The sequence below is a fragment of the Photinus pyralis genome, unplaced genomic scaffold (assembly GCF_008802855.1).
Source record: "Photinus pyralis isolate 1611_PpyrPB1 unplaced genomic scaffold, Ppyr1.3 Ppyr1.4_LG2, whole genome shotgun sequence".
Taxonomy (NCBI): domain Eukaryota; kingdom Metazoa; phylum Arthropoda; class Insecta; order Coleoptera; family Lampyridae; genus Photinus; species Photinus pyralis.
Window position 1 is genome coordinate 39185631 of NW_022170403.1, and position 23442 is coordinate 39209072.

General features: G+C 36.2%; 3 protein-coding genes across 5 annotated transcripts in view; 2 read left to right on the forward strand and 1 right to left on the reverse strand.

Annotated features, from left to right (window-relative positions):
- LOC116163101 (suppressor of lurcher protein 1) overlaps positions 1-23442 on the reverse strand; it is a 77710-nt gene that overhangs the window by 8433 nt on the left and 45835 nt on the right. The window contains exons 1-4 of one of the 3 annotated variants that reach the window (XM_031476950.1): positions 14762-15024; positions 14574-14706; positions 14359-14501; positions 3930-4113 (exon numbers count right to left, since the gene is read on the reverse strand). In XM_031476950.1, coding sequence (XP_031332810.1) covers positions 3930-4113; positions 14359-14368 — 194 coding nt within the window. In that variant the 5' untranslated portion in view covers positions 14369-14501; positions 14574-14706; positions 14762-15024. Of the gene's footprint in view, positions 1-3929; positions 4114-14358; positions 14707-14761; positions 15025-23442 lie in introns of those variants that run through there. The other 2 variants (XM_031476949.1, XM_031476948.1) reach the window with 2 other exon arrangements.
- Positions 9074-9998, forward strand: LOC116163107. Its single transcript, XM_031476958.1, has 3 exons — positions 9074-9342; positions 9388-9653; positions 9774-9998. The coding sequence occupies exons 1-3, from the start codon at positions 9133-9135 to the stop codon at positions 9916-9918; spliced, it is 621 nt and encodes a 206-aa protein (XP_031332818.1). The 5' UTR covers positions 9074-9132; the 3' UTR covers positions 9919-9998.
- On the forward strand, positions 20933-22383 carry LOC116163099. The gene is made up of 2 exons (XM_031476945.1): positions 20933-21407; positions 21463-22383. Exons 1-2 carry the CDS (start codon positions 21212-21214, stop codon positions 22326-22328), a joined length of 1062 nt encoding a protein of 353 aa, XP_031332805.1. The 5' UTR covers positions 20933-21211; the 3' UTR covers positions 22329-22383.

The following is a 23442-nucleotide window of genomic DNA, read 5'->3' on the forward strand; positions in this document are numbered from 1 at the left end:
AGGGCAATCCGACTTAAATATTAAGTAAGTACTGTTACCGTACTTATCACTCATGCTGACTAACCAATAACATAATAATTTTGTCAAATGTACTCATTGTTAATGAGGAAGTACTTTTTTTGACAGGTTGATTGGCATGTACAGGATCTAAGTGTGAAGCTTTGAATCTCAAACTGTAAACGTCTATCAATCTATCATTGATTTCCAACAGTTCCAAGTTTTAAGTACAATTCAGCACAAATAGCAGAAAGATCTATAATATAAGATGGCCCCAACGTCCCCAATCAAACAACAGGAAATTTGTTAAGAAAAGGCGCGCAAAAGTTGAGTATAGGCGCATAAAACAAGCATAAAACAGTTACCTACATATGTTTTAAGGCATTCAGGGGATTTGTTTTAACTTGCAACTTCCCACAACAATTTTTAATTTGCTTCAAAACACAGGATAACACGTGAGTATTGGCCCACAAATCAGCACAACAGGAGCACAAAACCATGGTGTTTATGTCATGAAGATACGAGCGTGATGATTTGTAGCATTAAGGTACACCCCAACTGAACATTGTGATTTTCTTTGAAACGGAAGGCGCGCAAATCAGTACAAAATAGGCACACAACTATGCCATAGATTTCAAGTCGTTTCGATTGTAAGGGGTGCTACGTTAAGATGGCACCCTTTAGAAATTTTGAATTACTCCGACATGAAAGGCGCACAAATTAGCACAAAACGAGCACAAAACTATGGTATTCGTGTCATGTAGACACAATAATAAAGGACGAAAAATTTTGATTTTCTCGTAAACGAAAAGCGCACAAAATTTGGGGATCGGCGTACAAATTTGCACAAAATGAGCACAATATTTTGGCGATGTAACAAATTAGGTGTAGGTCGTTTTTTTCATATTAAAAAATTAATCTGCCAATATTTAGTTTTTTTTTTATATACGGTGAATCATGGTATTTAGCGCGCCTCTTAAAACCACTGATTTAATGAAACTCAAAATAGAAAGTTATTGAAGAAATGCCAGTTGAATGGCGTGTATTGGGTGGTAACTTTGTAATTTGAAAAATTTTGTTTAAAATTTGTACCTACTTTGTTAAACATAGGAAAAATTTACACATATACCGCTTCATAGTGCACGTGAACAACTGTATGTCTTGAATAAAAGCGATAACAACGTGTGCATTTCAATATGAACGTAAGCTGTTTTTGAAATATAAGCTAGGGAGACGAGATTGTACGGGAGTTTTCGCCAGACGAGGCTAAACTTTCAAATAGTTAGCACGTACGATTTATGTGTGACAATTTTTATTTGGGTTCTTTTTAAAAAGTGATCTCGTACCACTTCGTTCGTATGCTTGCGCGTTACCGACGAGTTTAACTACGCAAAGAGGGGAAAGAAAAAACAGATTGATCGCCTAATTCGTAGCAAGACCGTTAATTTATAACTGACAAAATTTACGGGAAGGAACATTTCCGAATCGAAGAAGAACCTTTCAAATTAAAATTGGGATTAAATAAACTGATATTAAAAATTTTAAAATCCATTGTGGTAAACGAAGAATTCATTTGATCACTAATAGCAGCGCCTGGACAAAAGTCAATTCCTTAAAGTTTGGTGATGTCATCGGATAGTGTGTAACAAATCATTTGTTTTCCGTCTTGAAATTACCAGTGTAGTGATCACTCTGTAGATGAAGCCCCTGTATCAAAAAACGTTTTAAGTTGGGCACTTCGTTACGAATACTGTCGCTCCGAAAATATCTACCTACTTCTGTGTACGAGTTGTTAATATAAGGTAGAAATAGTGAGTTAATTTGTAGAGCCGCCCGTTACGGAAAATTAGAGGCTGCATGTAATTTGCCGCTTGCAACCGCTCCCTCAGGAATATTTAAATTGTTTTTACAGTTGCTGAAAGCTCTCTTGTTAATGAAGAAGAGAGATCTTATTAAGTTTTAAGCCCGTTAATTACCCATTAATCGATTTTAGTTTTCTAATGGTATACGAAAATCCAGGATTGAAACAGGTAAGGTCGTGCAGTATCAGGTGATAACCGATTACGCCGCTTGACCTCACATTCCAAGGAACAAAAGGGCATTGCTGGACTGCCAAATTTGCAGATTTAATTCCTACTATTTGGATAAGTAATTATAGTTAAATGGGTTACAGATAACAGCCCCTGCTTAAATCGAGATTAGATCCGTTCGGTGTGCCCTTAAAAAACTTGAATTTTGTTGGCCCTGTATTTTTAAAACGTCTGGGAAGGACATAATTAATTAAAAAATTTGTAATTTTTTGACAGTATTATCTGAATACGCTGGCCAGTCCGGAATTTTTTACGTTCCCTCTCAGTATTTTTGGAAGTAAACGCTTAATTTATAGGAGGTGAGATCTATTGCATTTGGTGGTTTAGCAAAACGTAAGAAATCTTTTGCATTTGGTGTTTAACTGAAACGTAAAAGCTTTTGCCTTTTTCATATTTTGACTTTGGTGTTTTAACCGTATTTAAATCTTTCTGCCTTTTGGATTTTCGCTAGTTACCTACGTTTTGTATGTACCATAATTTTGAGCTTTTCCGTAAATTTATTTGGCATTTATATCGTTTAATTTTTGCGTTTACATTAAGTTTACTGCACCGTAACTATAGCTTTATCTCTTTCTGGCACAGTAATTCCTACCAATCCGTTAATTGCAAGGTACACTTTTTGCTACTTTCCGTTTCATTAATTTGCTGCATTTGCTTTCCCGTAGAAACCGCTACCGAATCCGATTATTTACTGATCTCGCTTAGGGAAATTGTTTTGGCAGTAGCCGCCCACCGCTTGCCCTTTACGACCGGGACCCTGATGGGACCGCCGCCGTTTTCCATTCACTTCCGGCGAAAGTTCGTTAATAAAAATTTTTTGTATACAACGGAAGACGGCACGGGATTTAAAGACAATTAATCGGAGCATTTACCCACAACAAAACTTTGTAATAAATTGGTCAAAATTAATATCAACACAGAGGAACATTGTCATTTTATTCTTGTGTGTAATCACGATCTCTAGTAGTAGTTTAGAGAATTTAACTAGTACGGGCATATCTTCCACCAAACAGTTCGATCTCCGATACAACAAAAGATTAACGTTAATACTCGGGCGTGGTATTAAATGGGGCGCCATGTTGGATGTCACGAATGTAGATGAAAATACATGGGGATGGGAACAAGTACTAATTTAAATAGTCACCAATGACTATTTCATTTTCACATCCGTATTTATTCAACGAAATTTCATTTGGTCAAGTACTTTACCGGTTAGTTACGAAGCCATACCAAATCGCCAAAATAGTGGTATCGTTGATTTAATAATCCTTTTTCAGCATTTTCATTGTCAATCAGAATTGAAGTTTCCTAGTTTCGTTTACTTACCTTTATTTATTGTATTTTATTTGTGTCAGTGGAGTTGCTTACGATGTCCTACATTAGTACCTATTTTGCCACTTCGCATGCTTTTAATTTACTTGCACGAATAACCTCAAAAATAAATTCTTGATAGTTGGACAACTAGAGCACGTCAATTATTATGATTATATAATAGTGCAAGATAAAGTCAATGGGCATCGTAAAAGACAGGCGGCACAATGATACCAATAGGTTTATGTTTCCAATTTATCATTTTCACCAATAGATGTATAGTTTACGACAAGCCGTAGCACATTTACTGGTACACAACTTGACAACGTTTATAATCTCATATAGGCAGGTCAACAGTTTGTTAAACCGTTAAAAAGCGGCCCGCATTTTATCATAATGAACTTTTCTCTCCTCCTAGAGAATTGCTACAACATAAAGTATCGTAGCGAATTAAATTACAGATTGTTTGATGTCTTGAACCTCTTTTTAAGTCAATATTGCAATCAAACGAAAAATATAATAAGTACTTACTCTCGATCATCTCTTGGATGATATAGATTAAATTCTTGAAAAAGAATCTGCACTCTTTCTTTTCCTCGTCCTTGAAATTCATATCGACATATAGTTCTCCCCGGATATGGTGATGGATATAAGGGACTGGTGATACTGCCATTTTTGACGCTATCACTTGTAAATACTACGTCACAATTGGACCCTGAAAAAAGTCCACCGTTAGCAATCCATCACAATTATCAATGCGTCAAGGTAATAAAGACAAAGCGGAGGAAGTCATAAAGGAAACTAGTTTAAATGTTATAAATGTTATCCATTTCTCTTCCAAACTGCAAAGTGTAGGTAAATATTGGATTTTATGATGCAAATACGGACTTAATAAGCATTCAGACACACGTTCGAGTAAGCGTATTGTCTTTAGTGCCATGAAAGTATAGATTTTAAAGTCGTTTTCCCTAAACGCTGATGTCTTTAAAGCGCTTTCAAACTAAATTCGTCCTTTTTAATCTTTTTCTATAACCAGGTTTTTATTCTTTCGAATTTCTGAGTTAGATTCAGAAACCTATTTGCTTCATAAACACCGTATCGAACCGGACAAGGAAGCGTTGCCAAGAGACGGTAATCAAATTTCTAATCAGAAAGCCATTTTTTTCTGTACTATTTATTATCACAGAAATCAGATCAAAACGTTTCCACCCATTTAGATTAATTCTGTAATTGTGTTAGCTACGCCACTTATATTTTCCATGCTTTTACGCTAAATCAGCTCGTTATCCTATAAATGGTCCTAATTGCCGAATAATAAAATTTCACTTAATTTTAGCGAAACGTTTCTGCCGGATTGGAATTAGTTACGAAGTAAGACAATTAAATTAATTATCCAGAAAATGGTCGGGCTTTAATTGTAAATCAATAGGAAAGTTCTCGCGTTTTGAAACTGTTTAATTGAATAGTTTTGGTTTGGTCATTTGGATGAGTTATCCTGCAATTATCTTTGTTTATATGGTGGAAAGTTAGTCCGCTGAGGTAGATACACAGTTTAATGCAGGTACTTTCACAGTCCGGAAAAATAAACGCAGTATCCGCGAATCACAACGTAATTAATACTTATTGGTTTAACTACTGTACTTTTATGTATGTATATTTTATTTAAATTTTAACTCGCTACCGTTATATACTTACAGAATAGGCTTTTATCGTATAAAATGCTTATATGATACAAACTTCGCAGTAGGCTTTGTATGCACAGTAAGGTACCTGGGTCCTTTTTGTCACATATTGTCTACATCTCCTTTAGCAGCAGTGTTTTACATTATTACATGATGAATTTATTATAAATCCTCTAAAAGCATCCATTTCCGTTGAATTTTAATTTACGTGTATTGTTTTTCCCTATGTCTACTTTTAAATGACAAAATTTTCTGAAGGGCGCCCTATTTTGTACAACCAAAGTAACTATACTTAAAACAAATAAAGATCTGGCTGTCATATTAATCAATTTGTATAATGTTGCTTTGGCTTCCATATTTTTATTTTCGTTCGTGTGCGATGTTATTCAACGGAAAAAAAGTTGATATTGTCAATTGGTATAGTGCCGGTAACAGACAACATTTGCAGTCTGGTAAAATACGATTTACCAAATGAGTCTGGCAAAACGACGATTACTAGATAGGATGAAATAACAACTATACTGCATTCATTGTAAGAAGGCAGAAAGAAGGTAGATGGTTCTGTGTTTGAATATCAGCACACATAGGAAAAAATTAACAAACCAACACCAAATTTATAAAATAAAATATCCAGCGCCTGGCTGGGCCAAACACTTACGTTTGCTCTTTCACATTAACTGTTTAATGACAGTTCGAAAGTTTAGTTGCACAGAAACTACCAGCTTCCAAATTTCGTCACTCGTTTAATTTTTCAGCGTAACTATTGACTCGCGCTTTACCATTCACGTGAAGGTCAAAGTTTCCCACAAGCTTTCTACCGCTAACTTTTAAATGAACTAGAGTACTACTACTATTTTTGTATTCCTTAAAAAAAATAAGTCATTGAATGCCAGACAGCCAAATTTGACTCTATTTTCTTCACACTTTTCCTTTAGTCGCGTCAATGTAACATTCCAGTAACGAGGTGTTAGGGGTTCCTGATATCAACTTCAGATTAATGGTACCTGCTAGGTGGCGAATTACTCTCTTTACTCTTACCACATCTACCTCTGTAGGATTTCCCAAACGAGGTGATAAAACACTAATACTGAATGTCGCAACGGGGTTCGCGGGCTACATAGAGTAGAGCTCCCAATGATATGGGAACCCAAGAACTTTCTCTGTACATGGAACGCTGAGTTATTCCATCGGTGTAAAAAACAGGTTTCGCCCTCCCATATTGAATTTAAAAAGGATTTTTTGATATACGTTGATTGGCTGACTATGATGTCACCATCGCGTTGAACAATTTTGAGTCCCACAAAGTGGGATACTTCTTTCACAACAATATCGATTTGTGAGCGTAGTTGTTTTGTGAATAAGTCCATCTCAAATTAGTTGTTGGGTGCCACTAATCCATCGTCAGTAACCTGGTCATTATATAGCGTAATGATTTGTCTCGTCTTCATAGCCTTCGGGCTGCTTCATGAAGATGTCCTCTACGTCCTTGATCAATCTCGCGCGATACTTGTCAGTGTTTCCGTCAGGATTACGCTTGATCCGAAAGACCCACTTATTTCTGTTGGGTATCTTGCCCGGAGAGAGATTTGTCAATTCCCATGCGTCGTTCTAGTGCATCGATTTAATTTTTGCGTCCATGGCTAGGGGTAGGCGATTACAGTTTGAATGATTATACCGATTAATCGATTAATCAAATAATCGAGTAATTAAGCACTTGATTAATCAAATAATCGATTAATCAGATAATCGATTATAATCAAATAATCGATTAATCCATGAATTTAAAAGAATAATCAAACCCAATTATCGGTTATCATTTGATTATAATCGATTAATCGATTTTTTGTCCAACGCTATCCATGGCTGATTTCCACTCTTCGAGATTCTTACATCGGATTGGTTCATTAAAGGTCGTAGACTCGTCTTCTATGAGAAGAACTCCTGGATGTGACGTAGTCCTTTAGCCATTCTGGGGGGAATTAGGAATCCGAATCATCACGGGACATGTTATCCGAACTACACAATTCTTTGTCTGGAATAGACTCGTTGACAAGTTTCTCACCGACAGGTAGCTCGTCGTCAAGCTTCTCCCCAGCGGGGTTCTCCCTTCGTTTACTCGATCCTTCTTCACTTCAGCACTTTCGTCACGGGTGATTTATCATTAAATATGACGTCACGTGAAACAACAACACGCCCATTCTCAGGAATGTAAATCAGTTATCGTGCATCACCCTCATATCTGACCAGACAGGCTTTTGGATGCACTTTTCGTCTCTTCTGTGCAGGAAGATGGACGTAGCATTGGAAACAAACAATGCGTAGATGTTGGATCCGTGATTTCTCACCAAGGCGTCTTGTCCGCAAATGGGGTTTTCCCACTCTATTGAAGACATATCTAGCAGCTGTGACGAGTTCCGTCCAAATTGCTGCAAACAATTTATTTGACGTCGGGTTTCCCATACTTGAAAGTACGGGCTATCTCCACGATTGTCCGGCTCTCTCGCTCCACGGTTCCTTGTCGGTTAGGAACTCCTTAACATGGTGGCTAAGAGTCAGACCTTTGGCTATTATCATTGACTAATTAGTCAATGCTATTATTTATTTACCTAAGAAAACAAAATTCAGATTTTTCTCCGTCTCATCATTAACCGGCAAATGTAACTGACCTGGAAAATTATTGTTTAAAAAAAAAATTTGTTGCATAAAACAAATAAGAACTCACCGTTCGTCAGTTTATGATAAAATTCTGTATACTCCAAAATTCCCCCATCTGAATGTCTGCCGTTTTTCACATCAATGAAAATAAATTCATAATTTGCGTTTACAAGAGCCATTACAACGATATTATAAAAGGGTTGTAGGACAATCCGCGCCCGGAAAATTCGCTCCCTGACAATTCGCGCCCGGACAATTCGCTTCCGGACAATTCGCTTCCAGACAATTTGCGCCCGGATAATTCGCTCCCGGACAATTCGCACCCGGATAATTCGCGCCCGGATAATTCGCTCCCGGACAATTCGCACCCGGATAATTTGCTCCCGGAAAAACGTTTTGGTGTTTAGAACCAAAGCGAGCAAAGGGAGCGAATTATCCGAGCGCGAATTGTCCGGGAGCGAATTATACGGGCGTGAATTGTCCACACACCTATAAAAGTTATAGAACTCCCATTTATTCTTAAATCCCGACGCTATTTTACCCCAATTTTCATTTTTTTAATGGAAACTACAATAAAATATCTATTAATTAATACTTTTTTTCTTCTTTTTTTTCAGATTTCGAATGATTCAACGTCAAAACTACCTCGTTCATCAATACAAAAATCTACAAATTTAACCGCAAGGCTAAAAGGCAAGAGTACCTAACATTAATAAAAGAAATGTTGATTGCATGGAATTTTGCAAAAACCAGCTGCAATCGACTAACAATATTATTAACGAATATGATGCATTGGGAATTTCGTGGGCTGAAACATTAGCGAATGGATTCCACACAAGCCATTTTTTCCGAAGCATTGATTAATAAAATTCTGACCCAAGGGTTATTAAAAAGGCTGTCAGACTCAACAATCCGAGGAACCAAGATATGAGCTTCGTTTCCATCACGATTGACAAATTTATTTTTTGAACTTTCTCAACATCTAAAAATGTGAGACGTGATGGGATTTACCACTATGCAGTTATAAAAAGAGCGTTTGTTGTGAGAAGTTTCTGCCTTTGCTTCACCGGTAACAGATACGTTACAGAATTTCGAGTAACAAGGTAAAATTTCAAATACGTTCGAGAAACATTACATCTTGAAAGGTAAATTCATGCAGCTATTTATCAAAACTGTTCAATTAGCTAACGTCATCAAATTTACATAAACATGGTTTGTAATTATTGACACAAATGGCAATGTTCCAGTTTTGCAAAAAGATTAATAAGATACTAGATACTTATGTCTTCGCGTGATCGAGACTGCTAGATTATATTTTGACATATTACTGACATTGTGATGGTGTACAAACGCATAGAAACGAAAAGTGTCATTCGTTTGGTGTCAAAATTGTCAGTATGGGTCGAGTTTTGGCAATTGCGGCGGCGTGCTCTCTGCATATCAGTGGAACATATCTATTTAGGACGCCGTCAAATTTAGACTGTATTCCTTATGAAACCTATTTGATGTTTCTCGTGGCCGTGTTTTATTTACTTTGGAACGTACCTTTAAACCCATATCCGTCGTGCTTTCGCAGCCTTAGAAAACCTGCAGGTGAAATTATAGAGGTAACACTCTCTTATGCAAACATGCACTAATATGTAGCCTTGTAGTTTTTAGTTGCCGTTCTAATGGTTGAGCTTCTTGTGTCAGACTTCTGGTGTCCTCTTCAGTTGAAATTTATGACATTTATACGTACTATACCGGATAATATATACGAAGCCGCAAATGTAGTTGGTGTAGACGCCACCTGTATAACAGACCACTTGGAGATACTAAAATCGGATGGAGTTTTGACTGTGAGCAGTGATGCACTCAGTTTATTTTTTTTAGTATGTGCGTTGCATTCATGCAAAGTGGTGGACCTAAGGCTGCTCAAGTAAGTTGTTTACAAATTTTGGAAACATTTTCAATGTAGGTATACCATGCGATCAACTGTCGACACTCACCCATTGGGTTTCTATCTTTACTGTTGTCCTATATGAGTTCTATTTGACAGATGCGGTGTACCTATCTTTACGAAAGATATTTCAAAAAGAGCAGTGAAATTTGCCAAACGATTTACAGCTAAAAAAGGCTCGCGTCGAAGAAGGTACTCGACTGACAGCGAACTCGACTGGTCTACCGATTCAGAAGGCAACTAATTCTAATTTTGAAGCGGTTTAATATCTTTGTATCTATTGAAATGTTCTGATGATTAAATTACGCCCCTACATTAGATGTATGGATGAAATAAAATTTCTGTGCTTCTGTGTAACTAATTTGTATACTTAACTAAGTAGTAAAAGCGTGTAAAAGTTTGTCTCCGGTCTGCGATAAGAACTGTTATTGCTGCGTATGCTAATTAAATTTCAAGATAAGGGCGTGTGATCACTTTTATAGAAAGCACAAGCGCAGTTTGATTTTTCTAAGGCGCCCATTATGTTATTAAGGAAGGAGGAACGATTCGAACTTATTTGTTGCAAAACAGTTAGTTTTGCTGTTATCGAAGCTTTTTGCAAAACAGTCAGTTTCGCCAGTTATCGCGTTTTAGAAGAAGTCGTATTAAAAGTGAACGTTAAGGCGGTTTAAGCGGTTCGGTAATCGAGTTTAAATATTCTTCCCATATCGTATTCCTATTTCATATCGTCATAATCAAGCACTATACTTACAAGCAGAACTGGAATGATTACTCTAAAAACTATTCGAATACTGATTACAAATTACTTTATCATAAAAGTATTTACAGTAATTGATTAGGTACCTACTTTACAAAATTTGTAATTTAATTACTGATTACAATTGTACTCGATTTACTTTATCATCGTAAATATATTAACGACATTTTTAAACATGCATCTTGCATGCGCACGTATCCATACTTTATTTATCGTTAACGAGTTCGTTGATTCTTTGTTATTACTTATTAACGATCCTCGAGACCGTTCATAATTTTGTATTGCTGTCTGTCTGTCTGTCCGTTTGTCGCCCGTATGCACGATAACTTTGTGTAGAAACGTCCGATAATTTTGAAAATGGGTACACATATTCATAAGGATATAAGAAAGGTCGCCATTGTTTTTCAGCTGAGTAGACTAACGGAATAAAAAGTTACAGCCCAAAAACTGCACACACCTGAAAAGAAGGTTTTTTATGTTTGTTGTTTGCACATATGAAAATCCGGTTTTTTGTTTTAGTAATATTCCTTAAACCTCAAGAAACTGCGCAGATGCATAAAAAATTTGCCCCAACTTTTGTATCTGCGCAATCTAATTTTTTTATTTGTTAAGATGGGAAAATGAAATTTTGTATGTAAGCACCTCGAATAGAAAAATAAAACTAATGCCGAATCAAGAAAATTGTATTACGTTCCTGTTCCTCTTTGTATAATCCGCTTATATTTTTAGCGCATTTTCCAAGGAAGGTGGGTGCGCTATTGTAGCCACTTTCTCTGTCCGTCGTCCGTCTGTCCGACCGAGGCCTCTATTCCCACAGTTTTCAAAATATAAATTTTAACCATATTAGTTCGTTCTTTTTGCATTTGGTAGCTTATAGCTCTGTCACCTCAAGGAAAACTAGGAAAATCTAACGTTAGTTTCAAAATTTAGATTTGCGCATGCGCAGTTCCAACTTTCTTATTTAGAAAAGCATTGAAATTCTTCTTATAAACTGAAATTGAAGTAGCACGTCAAAAATGGATTGCACATGTGCAACGCTATCTTTCATATTTGTGGCTGGATTTTTACGATTTTCCCTTCATGGTATTCTTATGAAAGGTCCAATGGAAAACAATTAGTTTCTATAAATTACAGATTTCCTTCGAGACTGCTTTCGTTTTATCTTTCAAGACACTCTAATTAAAATTACCGACGAAGGATCTCTATTTTCTACAAACCGCCTTTCTTCCTCGCGCCTTATCAAAATGGAGACTTGGGGGAAAGAGGGGCTGGTCCTTCATGGTACATGGTAGAAATATAATAATCTATTGCTGAGGTCAAAACGTTAAGAACGAATATTTCGCATGTTGACCAATCGTGTTTCTGAACCGAAGTTTAAACTGACGTTGTACAACCGGACCTTATGGACGTTTGCACCGACAAATTTAAGTGGAGTGTAGCTTAAAATTCATGGCAATGATTGTTTTTGTGCGTGAACGAAACTCGTAACTTTGTGCACATATACCACCACATATCTATACGAAACCAAAAACATTTCCAATGTTAAAATTAGTTGTCTAGTTGTACAAATAACTAAAAATTTAAAACTTTTGGTGTTGTTTATTTTATTTATTTGGTGCCAAGGCATTTGTATAAAAAATTAATTATCAATAACATTGACTTTGGTCTTTGAATATAAAATTTATATTCAAAGCTTTGGTAAAGTCAATATCAATCAAATAGGTTCGCATTAAAGCAAACGCTCAATTTTGTAAAATAATTTACTGACCATTTTGGTGAAGTAATCAGTTATCGACGAGACATGCAATTTTCACGCTGCGTTTTAGGAGAAAAAATAGTTCGTTAGTGCTCGTTTCAGCACAATTAAATTGTTGGCCCAAAACGACGGTGACTGAAATGAGCGCCGGGACCGAATCGGTCTCATCCGAAACAACTTCATGGCCATTTGGTTCATTGGGTTTTAACAAAATTGTTATTGTAGGTACTTATTCCCCTTTCGGCAACACTCATTTTATCAATTAACCGCACATCTCTATAATCATAATATGTATTATACTGTGGTATAATTTATTAATCGTCATAGATCATAGATAAAAGCACCTTTTATTTATGATTACCCGTTGAATGTATTAATCGCAACCCAATATAATTTTATGACGAAGAAAAGGAAATAACTAAACCAATATAGACAACGAGCGACAAGGTCTCTTACGGTTAACGAGTATTGACCAAAATTTAATCACTTAGTCGCTTGACCACTGTCTACCTACTTATTACTGAAAACAGAATTGGAAAATTCGAAATCGTTCGGGAGTTATCATGTAGGTACACAGACGGACTGACAGACGGACAGAAATCATGAATTCGCTTATAGGAGCTCTTTTAATAATAAAGAACTCCCTATATATTTTATTGCCATAATGACCTTTAATGGAACGTAAACGTGTACTAAAATGAGTGGAACGAAGAATTAAATGGAATTGATATTCTATCTATAAAAATAAATGATAACTGTAGCATGCACCTGGCGTGGTATTACAGTAAGCCAGTGTAATATAGATATTACTCTGTTGAAGTTAAACACATTTCATATGGCTAACTGTACTGGGTTCAGCGACATCTACTGAAGGGAAGATTCAATTACAATTGGTAACACCGAATGTTGTATCATGGACGCACACCACTTTACAAATATACCGACTCGTGAGACATCTAGCAATCACAAATATGAACTAACCAAAATTCAAACGCGTTGTTTTACTATTGTGTTATATTATGGTATTAGTAATCAAATATTTCATCCAACATGGCGGCCGCCTCCGACTATCTGACCCGTTTTGATGCAGAGAACTAAAGAAAGCTCGAAAGGTAATCCAATGGCAAGCACTTTGCTTTTTATTATTGGATTCCTAATGAAACAAGGAATCTTTAAAGGGCAGTCTCATCTCGAGATGATGCGAATATAATATTTTATCACGAAGTTTGTGCCCGGCTGGGAGTTTCTCCATAAAAGCCCATGTATTGTTAAATTGAACAATTTTCAAATGGACATGTTACTGTATGTGTCCAAAATTTCTTGAATTCTAGGGTAGACACGTTCAACCTGAGATTTACCAAATAGATGTGGTAAATGTGCGAGAAATGGTGTCACTTACTTAATTTTATACTTTTACCAAACCGAACCGGCCAGTTTTAAGATTTACCGTATACTTTTTCATTTGAAACGATTGGACATTTGTTGTTAGCTCATCATTAATTCAAACCAATAATTTCATTAAAAGAATACGCATCATAACAAGAACTGGTTACCCGTGTAATGGGTGTGAATATTTTAAATTGCACATAATGCTTTTAGGCCTGGGCGTGAAGGAATAAAATTTTGTAATTAACTGTATATAATGTATATTAGGTTTTGTAAACGTATCATTTGTTGTAAGTTTAAATTTAGAATAGAGGAAATGTACTTTGGACGGAGAGCGGTGTAAAATGTGCAGCGGGGAGAAAAAGACGGTAAATTTTAATGAGTGCGAATTAAGTCGTTGTGGAACTCGTATTGTAAGCGCAAGTTTTGAACGCGCGCCATTTTTAACGTTGCCAAATATAAAAAAAGCGCCTAAAACTATTGTCGTTTTAGAACAATAATACCAAATTATTAAGTGTGAAAAAGACAGTGAATTTCAAATTACTGCCAACTAATCGGATTGCTCAGCGCGAAAGAAATCACCATTTACGTGCAAATATACCGTAATTTCCTAAAAAGTGAAATCACAGTAACGCGCAGTTAAAAGGGTTCACGAACTACTTACTCTGACAGGACCAACGACTTAATCTCGCGTTTGTTTATCGCTTGCGAGTTTTATCGCTAGCGTTTGTTTCTAAATTTGACAAAGGGAGCAGTGACGATCTAAATTAAAAAAATCAAGTTACTGGAGTCCATTTATCCGAGGAGACTGCAGCGGATGGTTGCAGATTTCAAAGCACCAGGGCGTGGCCATCTACGACATCGACAATTTGCAAGTCGCAGAACAAATTCCAAGATTCGTCGACCGAATCAAGTTCAACAACTCCCGCTGAATCAAGAGACTTCATTCATAAGGTAAAAGGCAATAGTCCTTTATACTAATTAAAATCCAACGGCGTACCTATTTTAAAACTCACGGTCACTTTATATATACTTGAGAATTAATGACAATTTATTTACGAATTCCTCCAAGCACATTGGAGTACGGTAGTAATATCTTGCCCAAATTTGTAATTATTATTTGTTGAAAGTACCTGCGAAGATCAAAAGTAACTTAATTATTCCCTATTTATTTACCCATTTATTTACCTGATGTATCTAGAAGAATAAAAGTACCTATAATTAAGGTAAGTTCCGAAATACCTCACACGGACGCGACGCCGAGAAACGAAGGATAAGTAGAATATACAGATACACGGTGAACCGTCCGTTACACCCGCAGGTGCTAAGTTTGAGCTGAGCCTAGGTTTGGGCTCATATATGTTTTAGACTTTTCGTGTGCGACAATGCGCTTCACTTTTCCATACGTAAACTGAAATTTCACTACCAGAAACTGTAATACACTATCACTACCTAAGTGATTTACTTTCACAAATGACATTGTTTTCATTTTATACTTACTTGTACAAGATAAAATATTTGCTCGTTTCTGTAGTTTATTGAGTATGATGAATTAAGTTTATTGTTCATTAGTTAGCAAAGAGATAATGAAAAGCTGGCTGGCGTGACAGTATTCTCAATTATGTGTTGACTTAAAATTATCGCTTTCATGCACATAGTTCTCCAGAGTATTCCATTCCACAATGTACCAGTTTAATGCAGTTACACATTACGTATGTAAATTTGTTGAATTCAAAATGTCTATTATTCCAACGCATACATGTAACATTTTCGTCGTCCAATTTTAGACAGAAGTTTGTAACTTGTACGAGTATAACTTTTCGCTTATACAGGGTGTAGAATTGGTTTACACACCGGGTGAATATTCCCAAACCAAACATAGGGAATTAACATGGGAAAAAGAATTTTTGTACATAGGTACTTGCTCCCCATGTTAACCTAGAGAGTTTATAATGACACCAATCGAAATAAGATTTTTTTCCTCGTCTAATGATATACGAATTAGTTCATTTTCAGGTGTATTTCTCACGATTTTATCAAAAATTCCGCAATAAATCCACTTACCAAAATAATGTTAAGCTATGACTAGTGAGACAAACGGTAGATTCAAACGTCGAAATCAATATCAGTTTATGACAACTGGCATTACTTTTTTTGTAAAATGCGGTTCACGGAGGAAAAAAGTATTTATAATAAATAACGTTTACAACGGAAATATTTACTCTAGTACGCGATATTTGTTTTTCGTGCATTTTAATGAGCGTCCCATTCCGTCTGTTTAAAAACCTATTTCAACTCTTTAGGAAATTTCCATGGCTTAACATGATTTTTCTAATTGGATTTATTGCCGATTTTTTGATAAAATAATGAGAAATACAGCTGAAAATAAACTAATTCGTAATATTAGACGAGAAAAAAAATCTTCTTTTGATTGGTGTCATTATAAACCCTCTAAGTTAACATGCGGAGCAACGATATACAAAAAAGTTTTTTTTGCCTATGTTCGGTTTTAAAATATTCCCCCGGTATAGGTATTTCAATAGTAATTTCTTTATATTAAAATATTTTCTCCCCTAATTATTTTACAGCAAATATTTTCTGCCCTAATTATTTTACAACAAAGTAGCAATAATATATTATATACCAAGGGACTAAAGTGTGGGTTTTAATCCCGAGGGTGCAGATTGTTGCCTGAAACGTAGTTGAGTTGATAATTCGAGCTTTGACACCTACGTTCTAGAAAACCTGCATTAGAAAAAAGAAACTCCTTGAATAGAACTTTCAATCAACTCCGTTTTTATACGGATACATTCAGCTGAAAAGAACTAGTCATTTTAAAGGGAAGCGCAGAATTCGCCGCTAATAAAAAAAATTCTGTATTGGCATCAGGGAGCTTGTTTATCTCGATTTTTTTCAAAGCTAAATTATTCCTACACCATTAGTTATTCCAGCGAAAGGTTTGTCTCTTTTTCGCATGCTATCGAGCCTCCGGAAATATTTTAATTTAACGGCCGTATCATACTCAAGTTCATTTGTAAAATACCTCACGTATATCGTAAAATAAAAATAAATACAATAAAAACGAGAATGGCACAAAATCATATCACCTCGGAAACTTGCCTAACTTCGTTGAAGCAAAATAATGGGAAAACTTGAGTTATTAAAGTGCCAAAGTTGCGACACTGTAGCGTTTAATTGATTTCTTTGTTCTAGTATTTAAAATTTATACGCAATTTCGGAACTAAATTAGCTTTAAAGCGGCTGCGATAGGTGCAGGTTTAAAATTATGTAATGTAGGGGTTTTCAAGCTGTTCAAAATTACGTCGTGGTTAAAATGTTTGCCTGCATGAACAGGTGTGTCATTTGAGTGTTAGATGTGCTCATGAGATGGGAGAGTCATACTTTTGCATTATCAATTCCGAAAATCAGATTGTCTTAAATATAGTAATGTGTAGCAGGCACATTTTAGTATCGACGCGCATTTCCACATGTTATCATAAATGAAACAGGAGTTAAGATGCCTACAACTATCAGATTATCCAATCCACTAGCTACAGCAATGCAGGTGCACTTGACTCATTTCCAATGGGAGCATTGCTCGAATCGTTTAGTCTTGATATTTTACCGAAAATCGACAAAATTTAAATTGAGCGGAAAATAATTTTTTGTTATAGATTTCCAAAACTACTAACATTCTTAAGATTCGACCACTACATCCTTTTTCTTTGGAAATCTATATTTTGCTCATATCTAAGATTCTTGACTTCTTTGACTTCATCAGAATCCTGTTCCTTCTCTAACATGAAAATGATAGTGGAGCGATCTCACTCAGAAAAGTTTATTCTGAAAGAGGTGCAAAAAGAGTGTTCTTCTGGTTTTGATGATAGTCAGATTAAAAGTTTGAAACCCAGATATGATGAATTTGGCGTACTTAGAATTGAAAACAAGACAAAAACTACAGATATCCTATTTTGTTGTCCAGTGAGCACGTTCACAACTTGATTTTGAAGAAACATAAGGAGTTTTGTTAAAGTTTGCTTGGTATGCTGCGCTGCGGGAACACTATTCGATATTAGTGGGTAGAAAAAAGGTGAGAATTAAAACATAACGTGGAGAGCGGCTCAGACTCAGACCGCTCAAAAGACTATATATACACTGCAGCATGATATCTAATGTTCCAGAAGAAGAGCTAGGACCAGAGCTAGATGACAAAGCTGTTACTGTTCCGGAGATCACAATAGAAGAATCCAAATTACCTTGTTGAAGAGTGTTTAAAGACAAGCAGACAGAGTCAGTTTTAAATGATTGCAAGGACAGTAGTTATTGTAGTTGTAGAGTTATAAGTAGTGACCGAATAATTAAAATGCCACAAAGAGTTTGTTAAATATGTATAAATATACTTAACTTTAAAGTTGTGAGAACTTTCTAAAAAAAAACTGTTCTCGTAGAAATAAGGGAATAGGAATTTTTAAAGCTGTATACAATTTCAAGGTTCTAAAGCGTCTTCCCAAACAAACTGTGGTCATGATGATGTAAACAACTTGTTTGGTTAATAGCAGTTAACGGAGTGTGGTATACCGTATACGCAGGGGTTTTAAATGAGCTCATAACAATACCTTTGGCCAATATTAATTATCTGATTTTAGGGATTGGTGTTCATTTGAATACGCAAAAATAGCTTTCGCTAACCACATATTTTCGCCCTATAAGGCGAGTAAGTTCAGCGTATTTTACATCAATTAATCAGTACTTCCCAAAGGGTCATAGCTATGTGCGCTATGTTTTTCTTCATCTTTGGTTAACATTTCAAAGAAATATCTCTATAAATACGAACGTTGGCATTGCGCAGTCTGCGCATGCGCACATCTGATTTGTTCTATATGCGATATGTTTATTTTTACTAGAAGTATCTGTGGTTAAAATTTCAACAACATATATTAATAAATAAGGAAGTTGACATTGCGCAGCTGCGCATGCGCAGTTTAATCGTCAACATTCTCCTTGGCTCAAGTGCCAAAGCTATACGCTACCGAATGCAAAAAGAACGAACTAAATATCTTGAAAACTGTAGGAGTACAGACGGATGAACAGAGAAACTGACTGAAATAGCGCACCCAACTTTGTTGGAAAATGCGCTAAAATGACAAAATATTATTCCTCCGTGAGATGGAGAAAGTAAAGCAAAAAGATAAAGTATAGTGTAGCGAACATTCAAGAAATTTCCATAGACATCGAGCCACCATGAAAGATTAGTCATCGGCGGTAACGACGAAGGTGGATGTGAGGTAATCTTTCCGAGAAGTATGTTCGAGAACATTTTAGAAAGGCTCGGAAGTATCCGGAAGCGTTCGCCAACTATCAAGCAAGAGGGGATTTTGATATACAAGCAAGTCCCATTATGATTCAGTCAGTGCCTACATCGATGGCTTCTTGTTATGTTATAAATTGTGAGTGATCAATTGTAATTACTGTTATAAATTAATCCATTTTTAGGCTATTGTAAATTTATTGTTAATTAATGGTAAATAAATAAAAGACGTAATTAAATTTACATTACACTGGTGTCAGGTGTGGGGTTGTGTTTAAGTGAACAATTAGTGGAATTTTAGGCCAGATGTACGTCAGAAAATCTGCAGTTAATGCAAGAAATGAAAGCCGGTCAAGAAGCCCTGGAAACTAAAATAGAAGACGTCGAAGCCAAAATCCAAGCAGGTCAATAGGAAGTAAGAGGTGTGATTCAAGATGACATACAGGATGTCCAAGATAAAATTCATACGATAAAAAACGAAGTTGATGAACTACGAAAACGATTTATGGTATTCACTGAAGAACGCGACAAGAGTGATGTGTCACACAAGATCTACCGTTCCACAATCGTCCCGCAAAGAAGCCGCCGAATCGTATTAGTACGAAGAAAGTTCGAGTTAAACCACCGACATTCGATGGAAAATCACAGTGGTCCACCTACTTTGAGGTCACCGCAGATACAAATAAGGGGACACTGGAAGAGACGGCAACTTTCCTGATAGTTGCTTTACGTGGAGATGCGTTGGATGTTTTGCGTATGATTCAAGAACACCAGCAAAGGGATTTCGAGCAAATTGCATCACGGTCGCAAATATGAAAGAAATAGTGAAAATATTAGAGCAGTTGGAGTAGCAACGGACAAAATGACGAAGGCTGCGATGCTGAGGCTGTGGTAAACACGGACACATTAGAATAAATTGCCCCGACAGTGCCGCGACCAATAATCAGGAAAACTAGAAAGGGTTTATGGAAAGGCGAGCATCGACTTATCTAAGTTATGCTCCAGAGACTGCAGGTCAGGTTGCTTAAGCATCAACCAAATAGTTCATACATATGTAGATGGCACTGTATTTAGGAAAACGTGTAGGATGCTGTTAGATACGGGTGTTAACGAAGACCATCGTAAGACCTGACCTAGTATGGGAGAAAAGGCCACAATCATCAAAGATGAGACTGAAGATTGCAGCTCTTGTGCTGGGAGAGCTGACGGTCGATATTGGTATTTGTTTCAAGAAGGATACGCATCAAGTATTGGTAGCAGACATCGTGGATGAGGTGATTTTGGGAATGGACTTGTGAAAATTGGAGTTTACGATAAACCGAAAGAATGGGGTACTTCGAGTAAAACATGGAGAAATCCCTACCCACAGAGCAGGAGGCGAGCTGCTACGCGTAATGCTTGTGGATGATGTCATCATATATTACGCCAAGATTGTTTTCTACCACGATAGTCAGAAATACCTTGAGAGTAATGGGGAAATGGGACTCCGATACCTATCGCATACCCCATTACTCCAAACGTATGTCTGATGTCTTGAAAGAAAACCATCTCGACGTCCCGATTACATTGCAGCTGATGTGCACGGGGTAGGTAGGAAATGCAATAATGTGTTATTCCCGTGTGCTCTTGTTGTGAAGTTTTGTTGATATTATAAACCATACTTTGATTATTAAAACATATGACTCAGCAGTCAGCATATAAATGTAAATTGATACGACAGTTAGAATTTTAAACCTTATGAAACGTATGAGAGTGTACTGAAACTGAGGCATAGTAAACTTTTAATAAATTTGATAAGGGAGATAAATATTTAGGGATTTTAAAAGTAAGCATTAAGTAATTTCTTGCAAACCCCCTCAATAAGAGGCTTCTACGTTCATCCCATGTAACCCCCCGGTAAGCCCTTATAATTCTCTGGTGTTCTTTTGGCCTTATGTAGTATATGTTTAATACAGAGTGAGCAACAAAGATTGAAGCGTGCCGCTTCAGCTAAATTGGCAATGTGCCGCTCATAGCATATGCTGATTTGATACAAGATACGAAANTCTCAAACTCGAACATAGGGATTTAACATGGAGTTGAACGTTTTTGCGGATTTCTGCTCGCCAACTTATTCTACAGAAAAGGTAATGGTATCATTGGAAAGAGAAAATTATTGCGCATCCACTGATACTAACAACAAGACTAAAAATTGAAATTGTAATGAAAAATTTTAAATCGTTTTGATTAAAAATTCGACAGTATTTTCCAAAACATAGTAGGCTTGAAACAGTTTGTTTATCAATAAAAATTTGACGTTTACGCTTTTGTGAAACTGAATTTACGGAAAGATGAATAATTATACCAACGAAGAAAGAGTTTTTATGGTAAAAACCTTTTATAGCGGTGTTAGTTTGCGAAGAGTTCGAGATTTGTTTGCCGTTGCGTTTAATACGAGACCGATACCATCAGCAAGTACCATACAAAAATATGTAGAAAAATTTGAAAATCAGGCAAATATTTCAGTAGAATCAGAAAGTAGGGGTGGTGAGCATTACAAATTTTATTTTAAAACATGTTCTAAAATGACATCATATCATAGGATATCGACAAGGGGATGACCGCACAGAAGAGCAAGTTTTGGCGATGATAAATGCAGACCCAACGTACAGTTTGAGGCAAATTTCCCATGAAACTGGTTTATGTAAGTCGCGGGTATGGATGATATTAAAGAAATACAAATATCACCCTTATAAACCACAATGTCATCAAGAGATTTTTTATGTTGACGAAGAAAGTAGGAGTGCATTTTGTTATGAGATACAAGAGCGCGCTAACAACGATCGCCGCTTTCTATCGTCGATATGCTTCACAGACGAGTGTACCTTTACCCTCAATAATGAACCCAATGTTCAAAACACACGTCATTGGGCTCAGGAAAACCCTAGGCTTAATATTTCAACCAGAACTCAGTATCCTCAAAAAATTAATATCTGGGCTGGGATTTTTAATCATAATATTATCGGCCCATTTGAAATTGAAGGAAACTTAAATTCAGAAACCTATTTAGATCTTTTGGTAACAAAGGTAGGACCCGCATTGGAAGACGTTGCAAGAGAAAATCAGGAGATCTGGTTCCAACAAGACGGCTGTCCTGCGCATTTTGGTTTAAACGTTAGACATTTTTTAAATAATTCATTTCCAAATCATTGGATTGGTAGAAGTGGTACCATAAATTGGCCAGCCAGATCTCCAGATTTGGCACCTTGCGACTTCTTCTTGTGGGGACACCTTAAAAGTAAAATTTATAAAAGACGCCACCCAGATATTAATTCTTTGAGAGAAGCTATAGTTACTGAATGCGCGTTAATTACTAACAGGGAGTTAGCGAATGTGCGAAATAGTTTTTACAACCGACTGGGATATTGCTTAGCTCAAAACGGGGGGTTATTTGAATATTTACTTTAATTTGTTTTTCCTTACTAGTATTTTTGTGTATTTTTAATAAAAATCGTTCGAAGCCTTTATTGCTAACATACTATATTGGTGTATTATAGAAATAATTGCCAAAAGACTACGAATTGAATACACATATTAATTCCCTATGTTCGACTTTGAGAGTGGACACCCGGTATATTGATTTTATATAGGTGTAGGTACTAGCTTTGATTTGTGAAATATTACAATTGCTGTTTTATCTTTATTTATAATTTGTGACAATGGCATTTCAAGCTGATGCTATAAGTTTGTGGGGTGATGAGAGAAGGATTGTTAAAGTAAAAGGGAAAGGAATTCCAAACGTAAAAGCAGGCGGCTGGAAAAAAGATTCTTCCAAAGGATAGAAGTGCGCATAACGTCATACACAGAAGGGTTAAAGTGACAAAATTAAAACGTTGTAGAGCAAGAGATAATCAGATTAGCTTTACAGTCCGGGTAAATATCAAGGGCTTAATTACGAGTATAGAGTGACGGAGGTTTCAAAGAGCAAATTAGATAATTGTTCATTTCTACTAATTGCTTTATTTTAGGAAACTTCAGCCATGCACGTCCGTCTCGTTTATAACATTAGGCACACAATTTCTAACGCTTCTGAAATAGAAATTATCCGTTATTGGAAGGTTCACATTCAGATGGTAGTTTTCTGCGATTTGCTTAAATTTTTGCAACAAAAATTTAGCACAACTGGGGTAGTAAATAACTGCTCGCGAAATTAACTCGTCTCCTTGGCGACCCTTTTGTTTTAACCATTACATTTTCGCCAATACGCGGGTAACCATCTTTACCACACTCATAGAGTACGTACTTACCTTTTAAAGTGTAACCTCGTCTGCCGCATAAAATCCCCGCACACACAGTGTAACTAATGCTTATCTCCAATTGCACACCTTTTATTGATAAATACACACGTTGTTATCGTCGTTTATTTCCAGACGTAATTTTGTTTCCGTTCTCTATAAAGCGGTACATGTGTTTATTTCCTTATGTTTACCAAAATATAAGTAATCCCAAACTTTGGAACCCAAAGACATATGCAATTGCTCAATTCAATTGTTACAAAAACATACGGTGACACATTTTCTCT

What these genes read in the sequence shown, in the direction of transcription:
- LOC116163107 (XM_031476958.1), top strand. Translation starts at nt 9,133, where the DNA reads ATGGGTCGAGTTTTGGCAATTGCGGCGGCGTGCTCTCTGCATATCAGT. An exon ending in CTGCAGGTGAAATTATAGAG is followed by an intron (nt 9,343 to 9,387) that starts GTAACACTCTCT and finishes GTAGCCTTGTAG; the next exon opens with TTTTTAGTTGCCGTTCTAAT. An exon ending in GTGGACCTAAGGCTGCTCAA is followed by an intron (nt 9,654 to 9,773) that starts GTAAGTTGTTTA and finishes TCTATTTGACAG; the next exon opens with ATGCGGTGTACCTATCTTTA.
- LOC116163099 (XM_031476945.1), top strand. Translation starts at nt 21,212, where the DNA reads ATGAATAATTATACCAACGAAGAAAGAGTTTTTATGGTAAAAACCTTT. An exon ending in AGAATCAGAAAGTAGGGGTG is followed by an intron (nt 21,408 to 21,462) that starts GTGAGCATTACA and finishes ATCATATCATAG; the next exon opens with GATATCGACAAGGGGATGAC.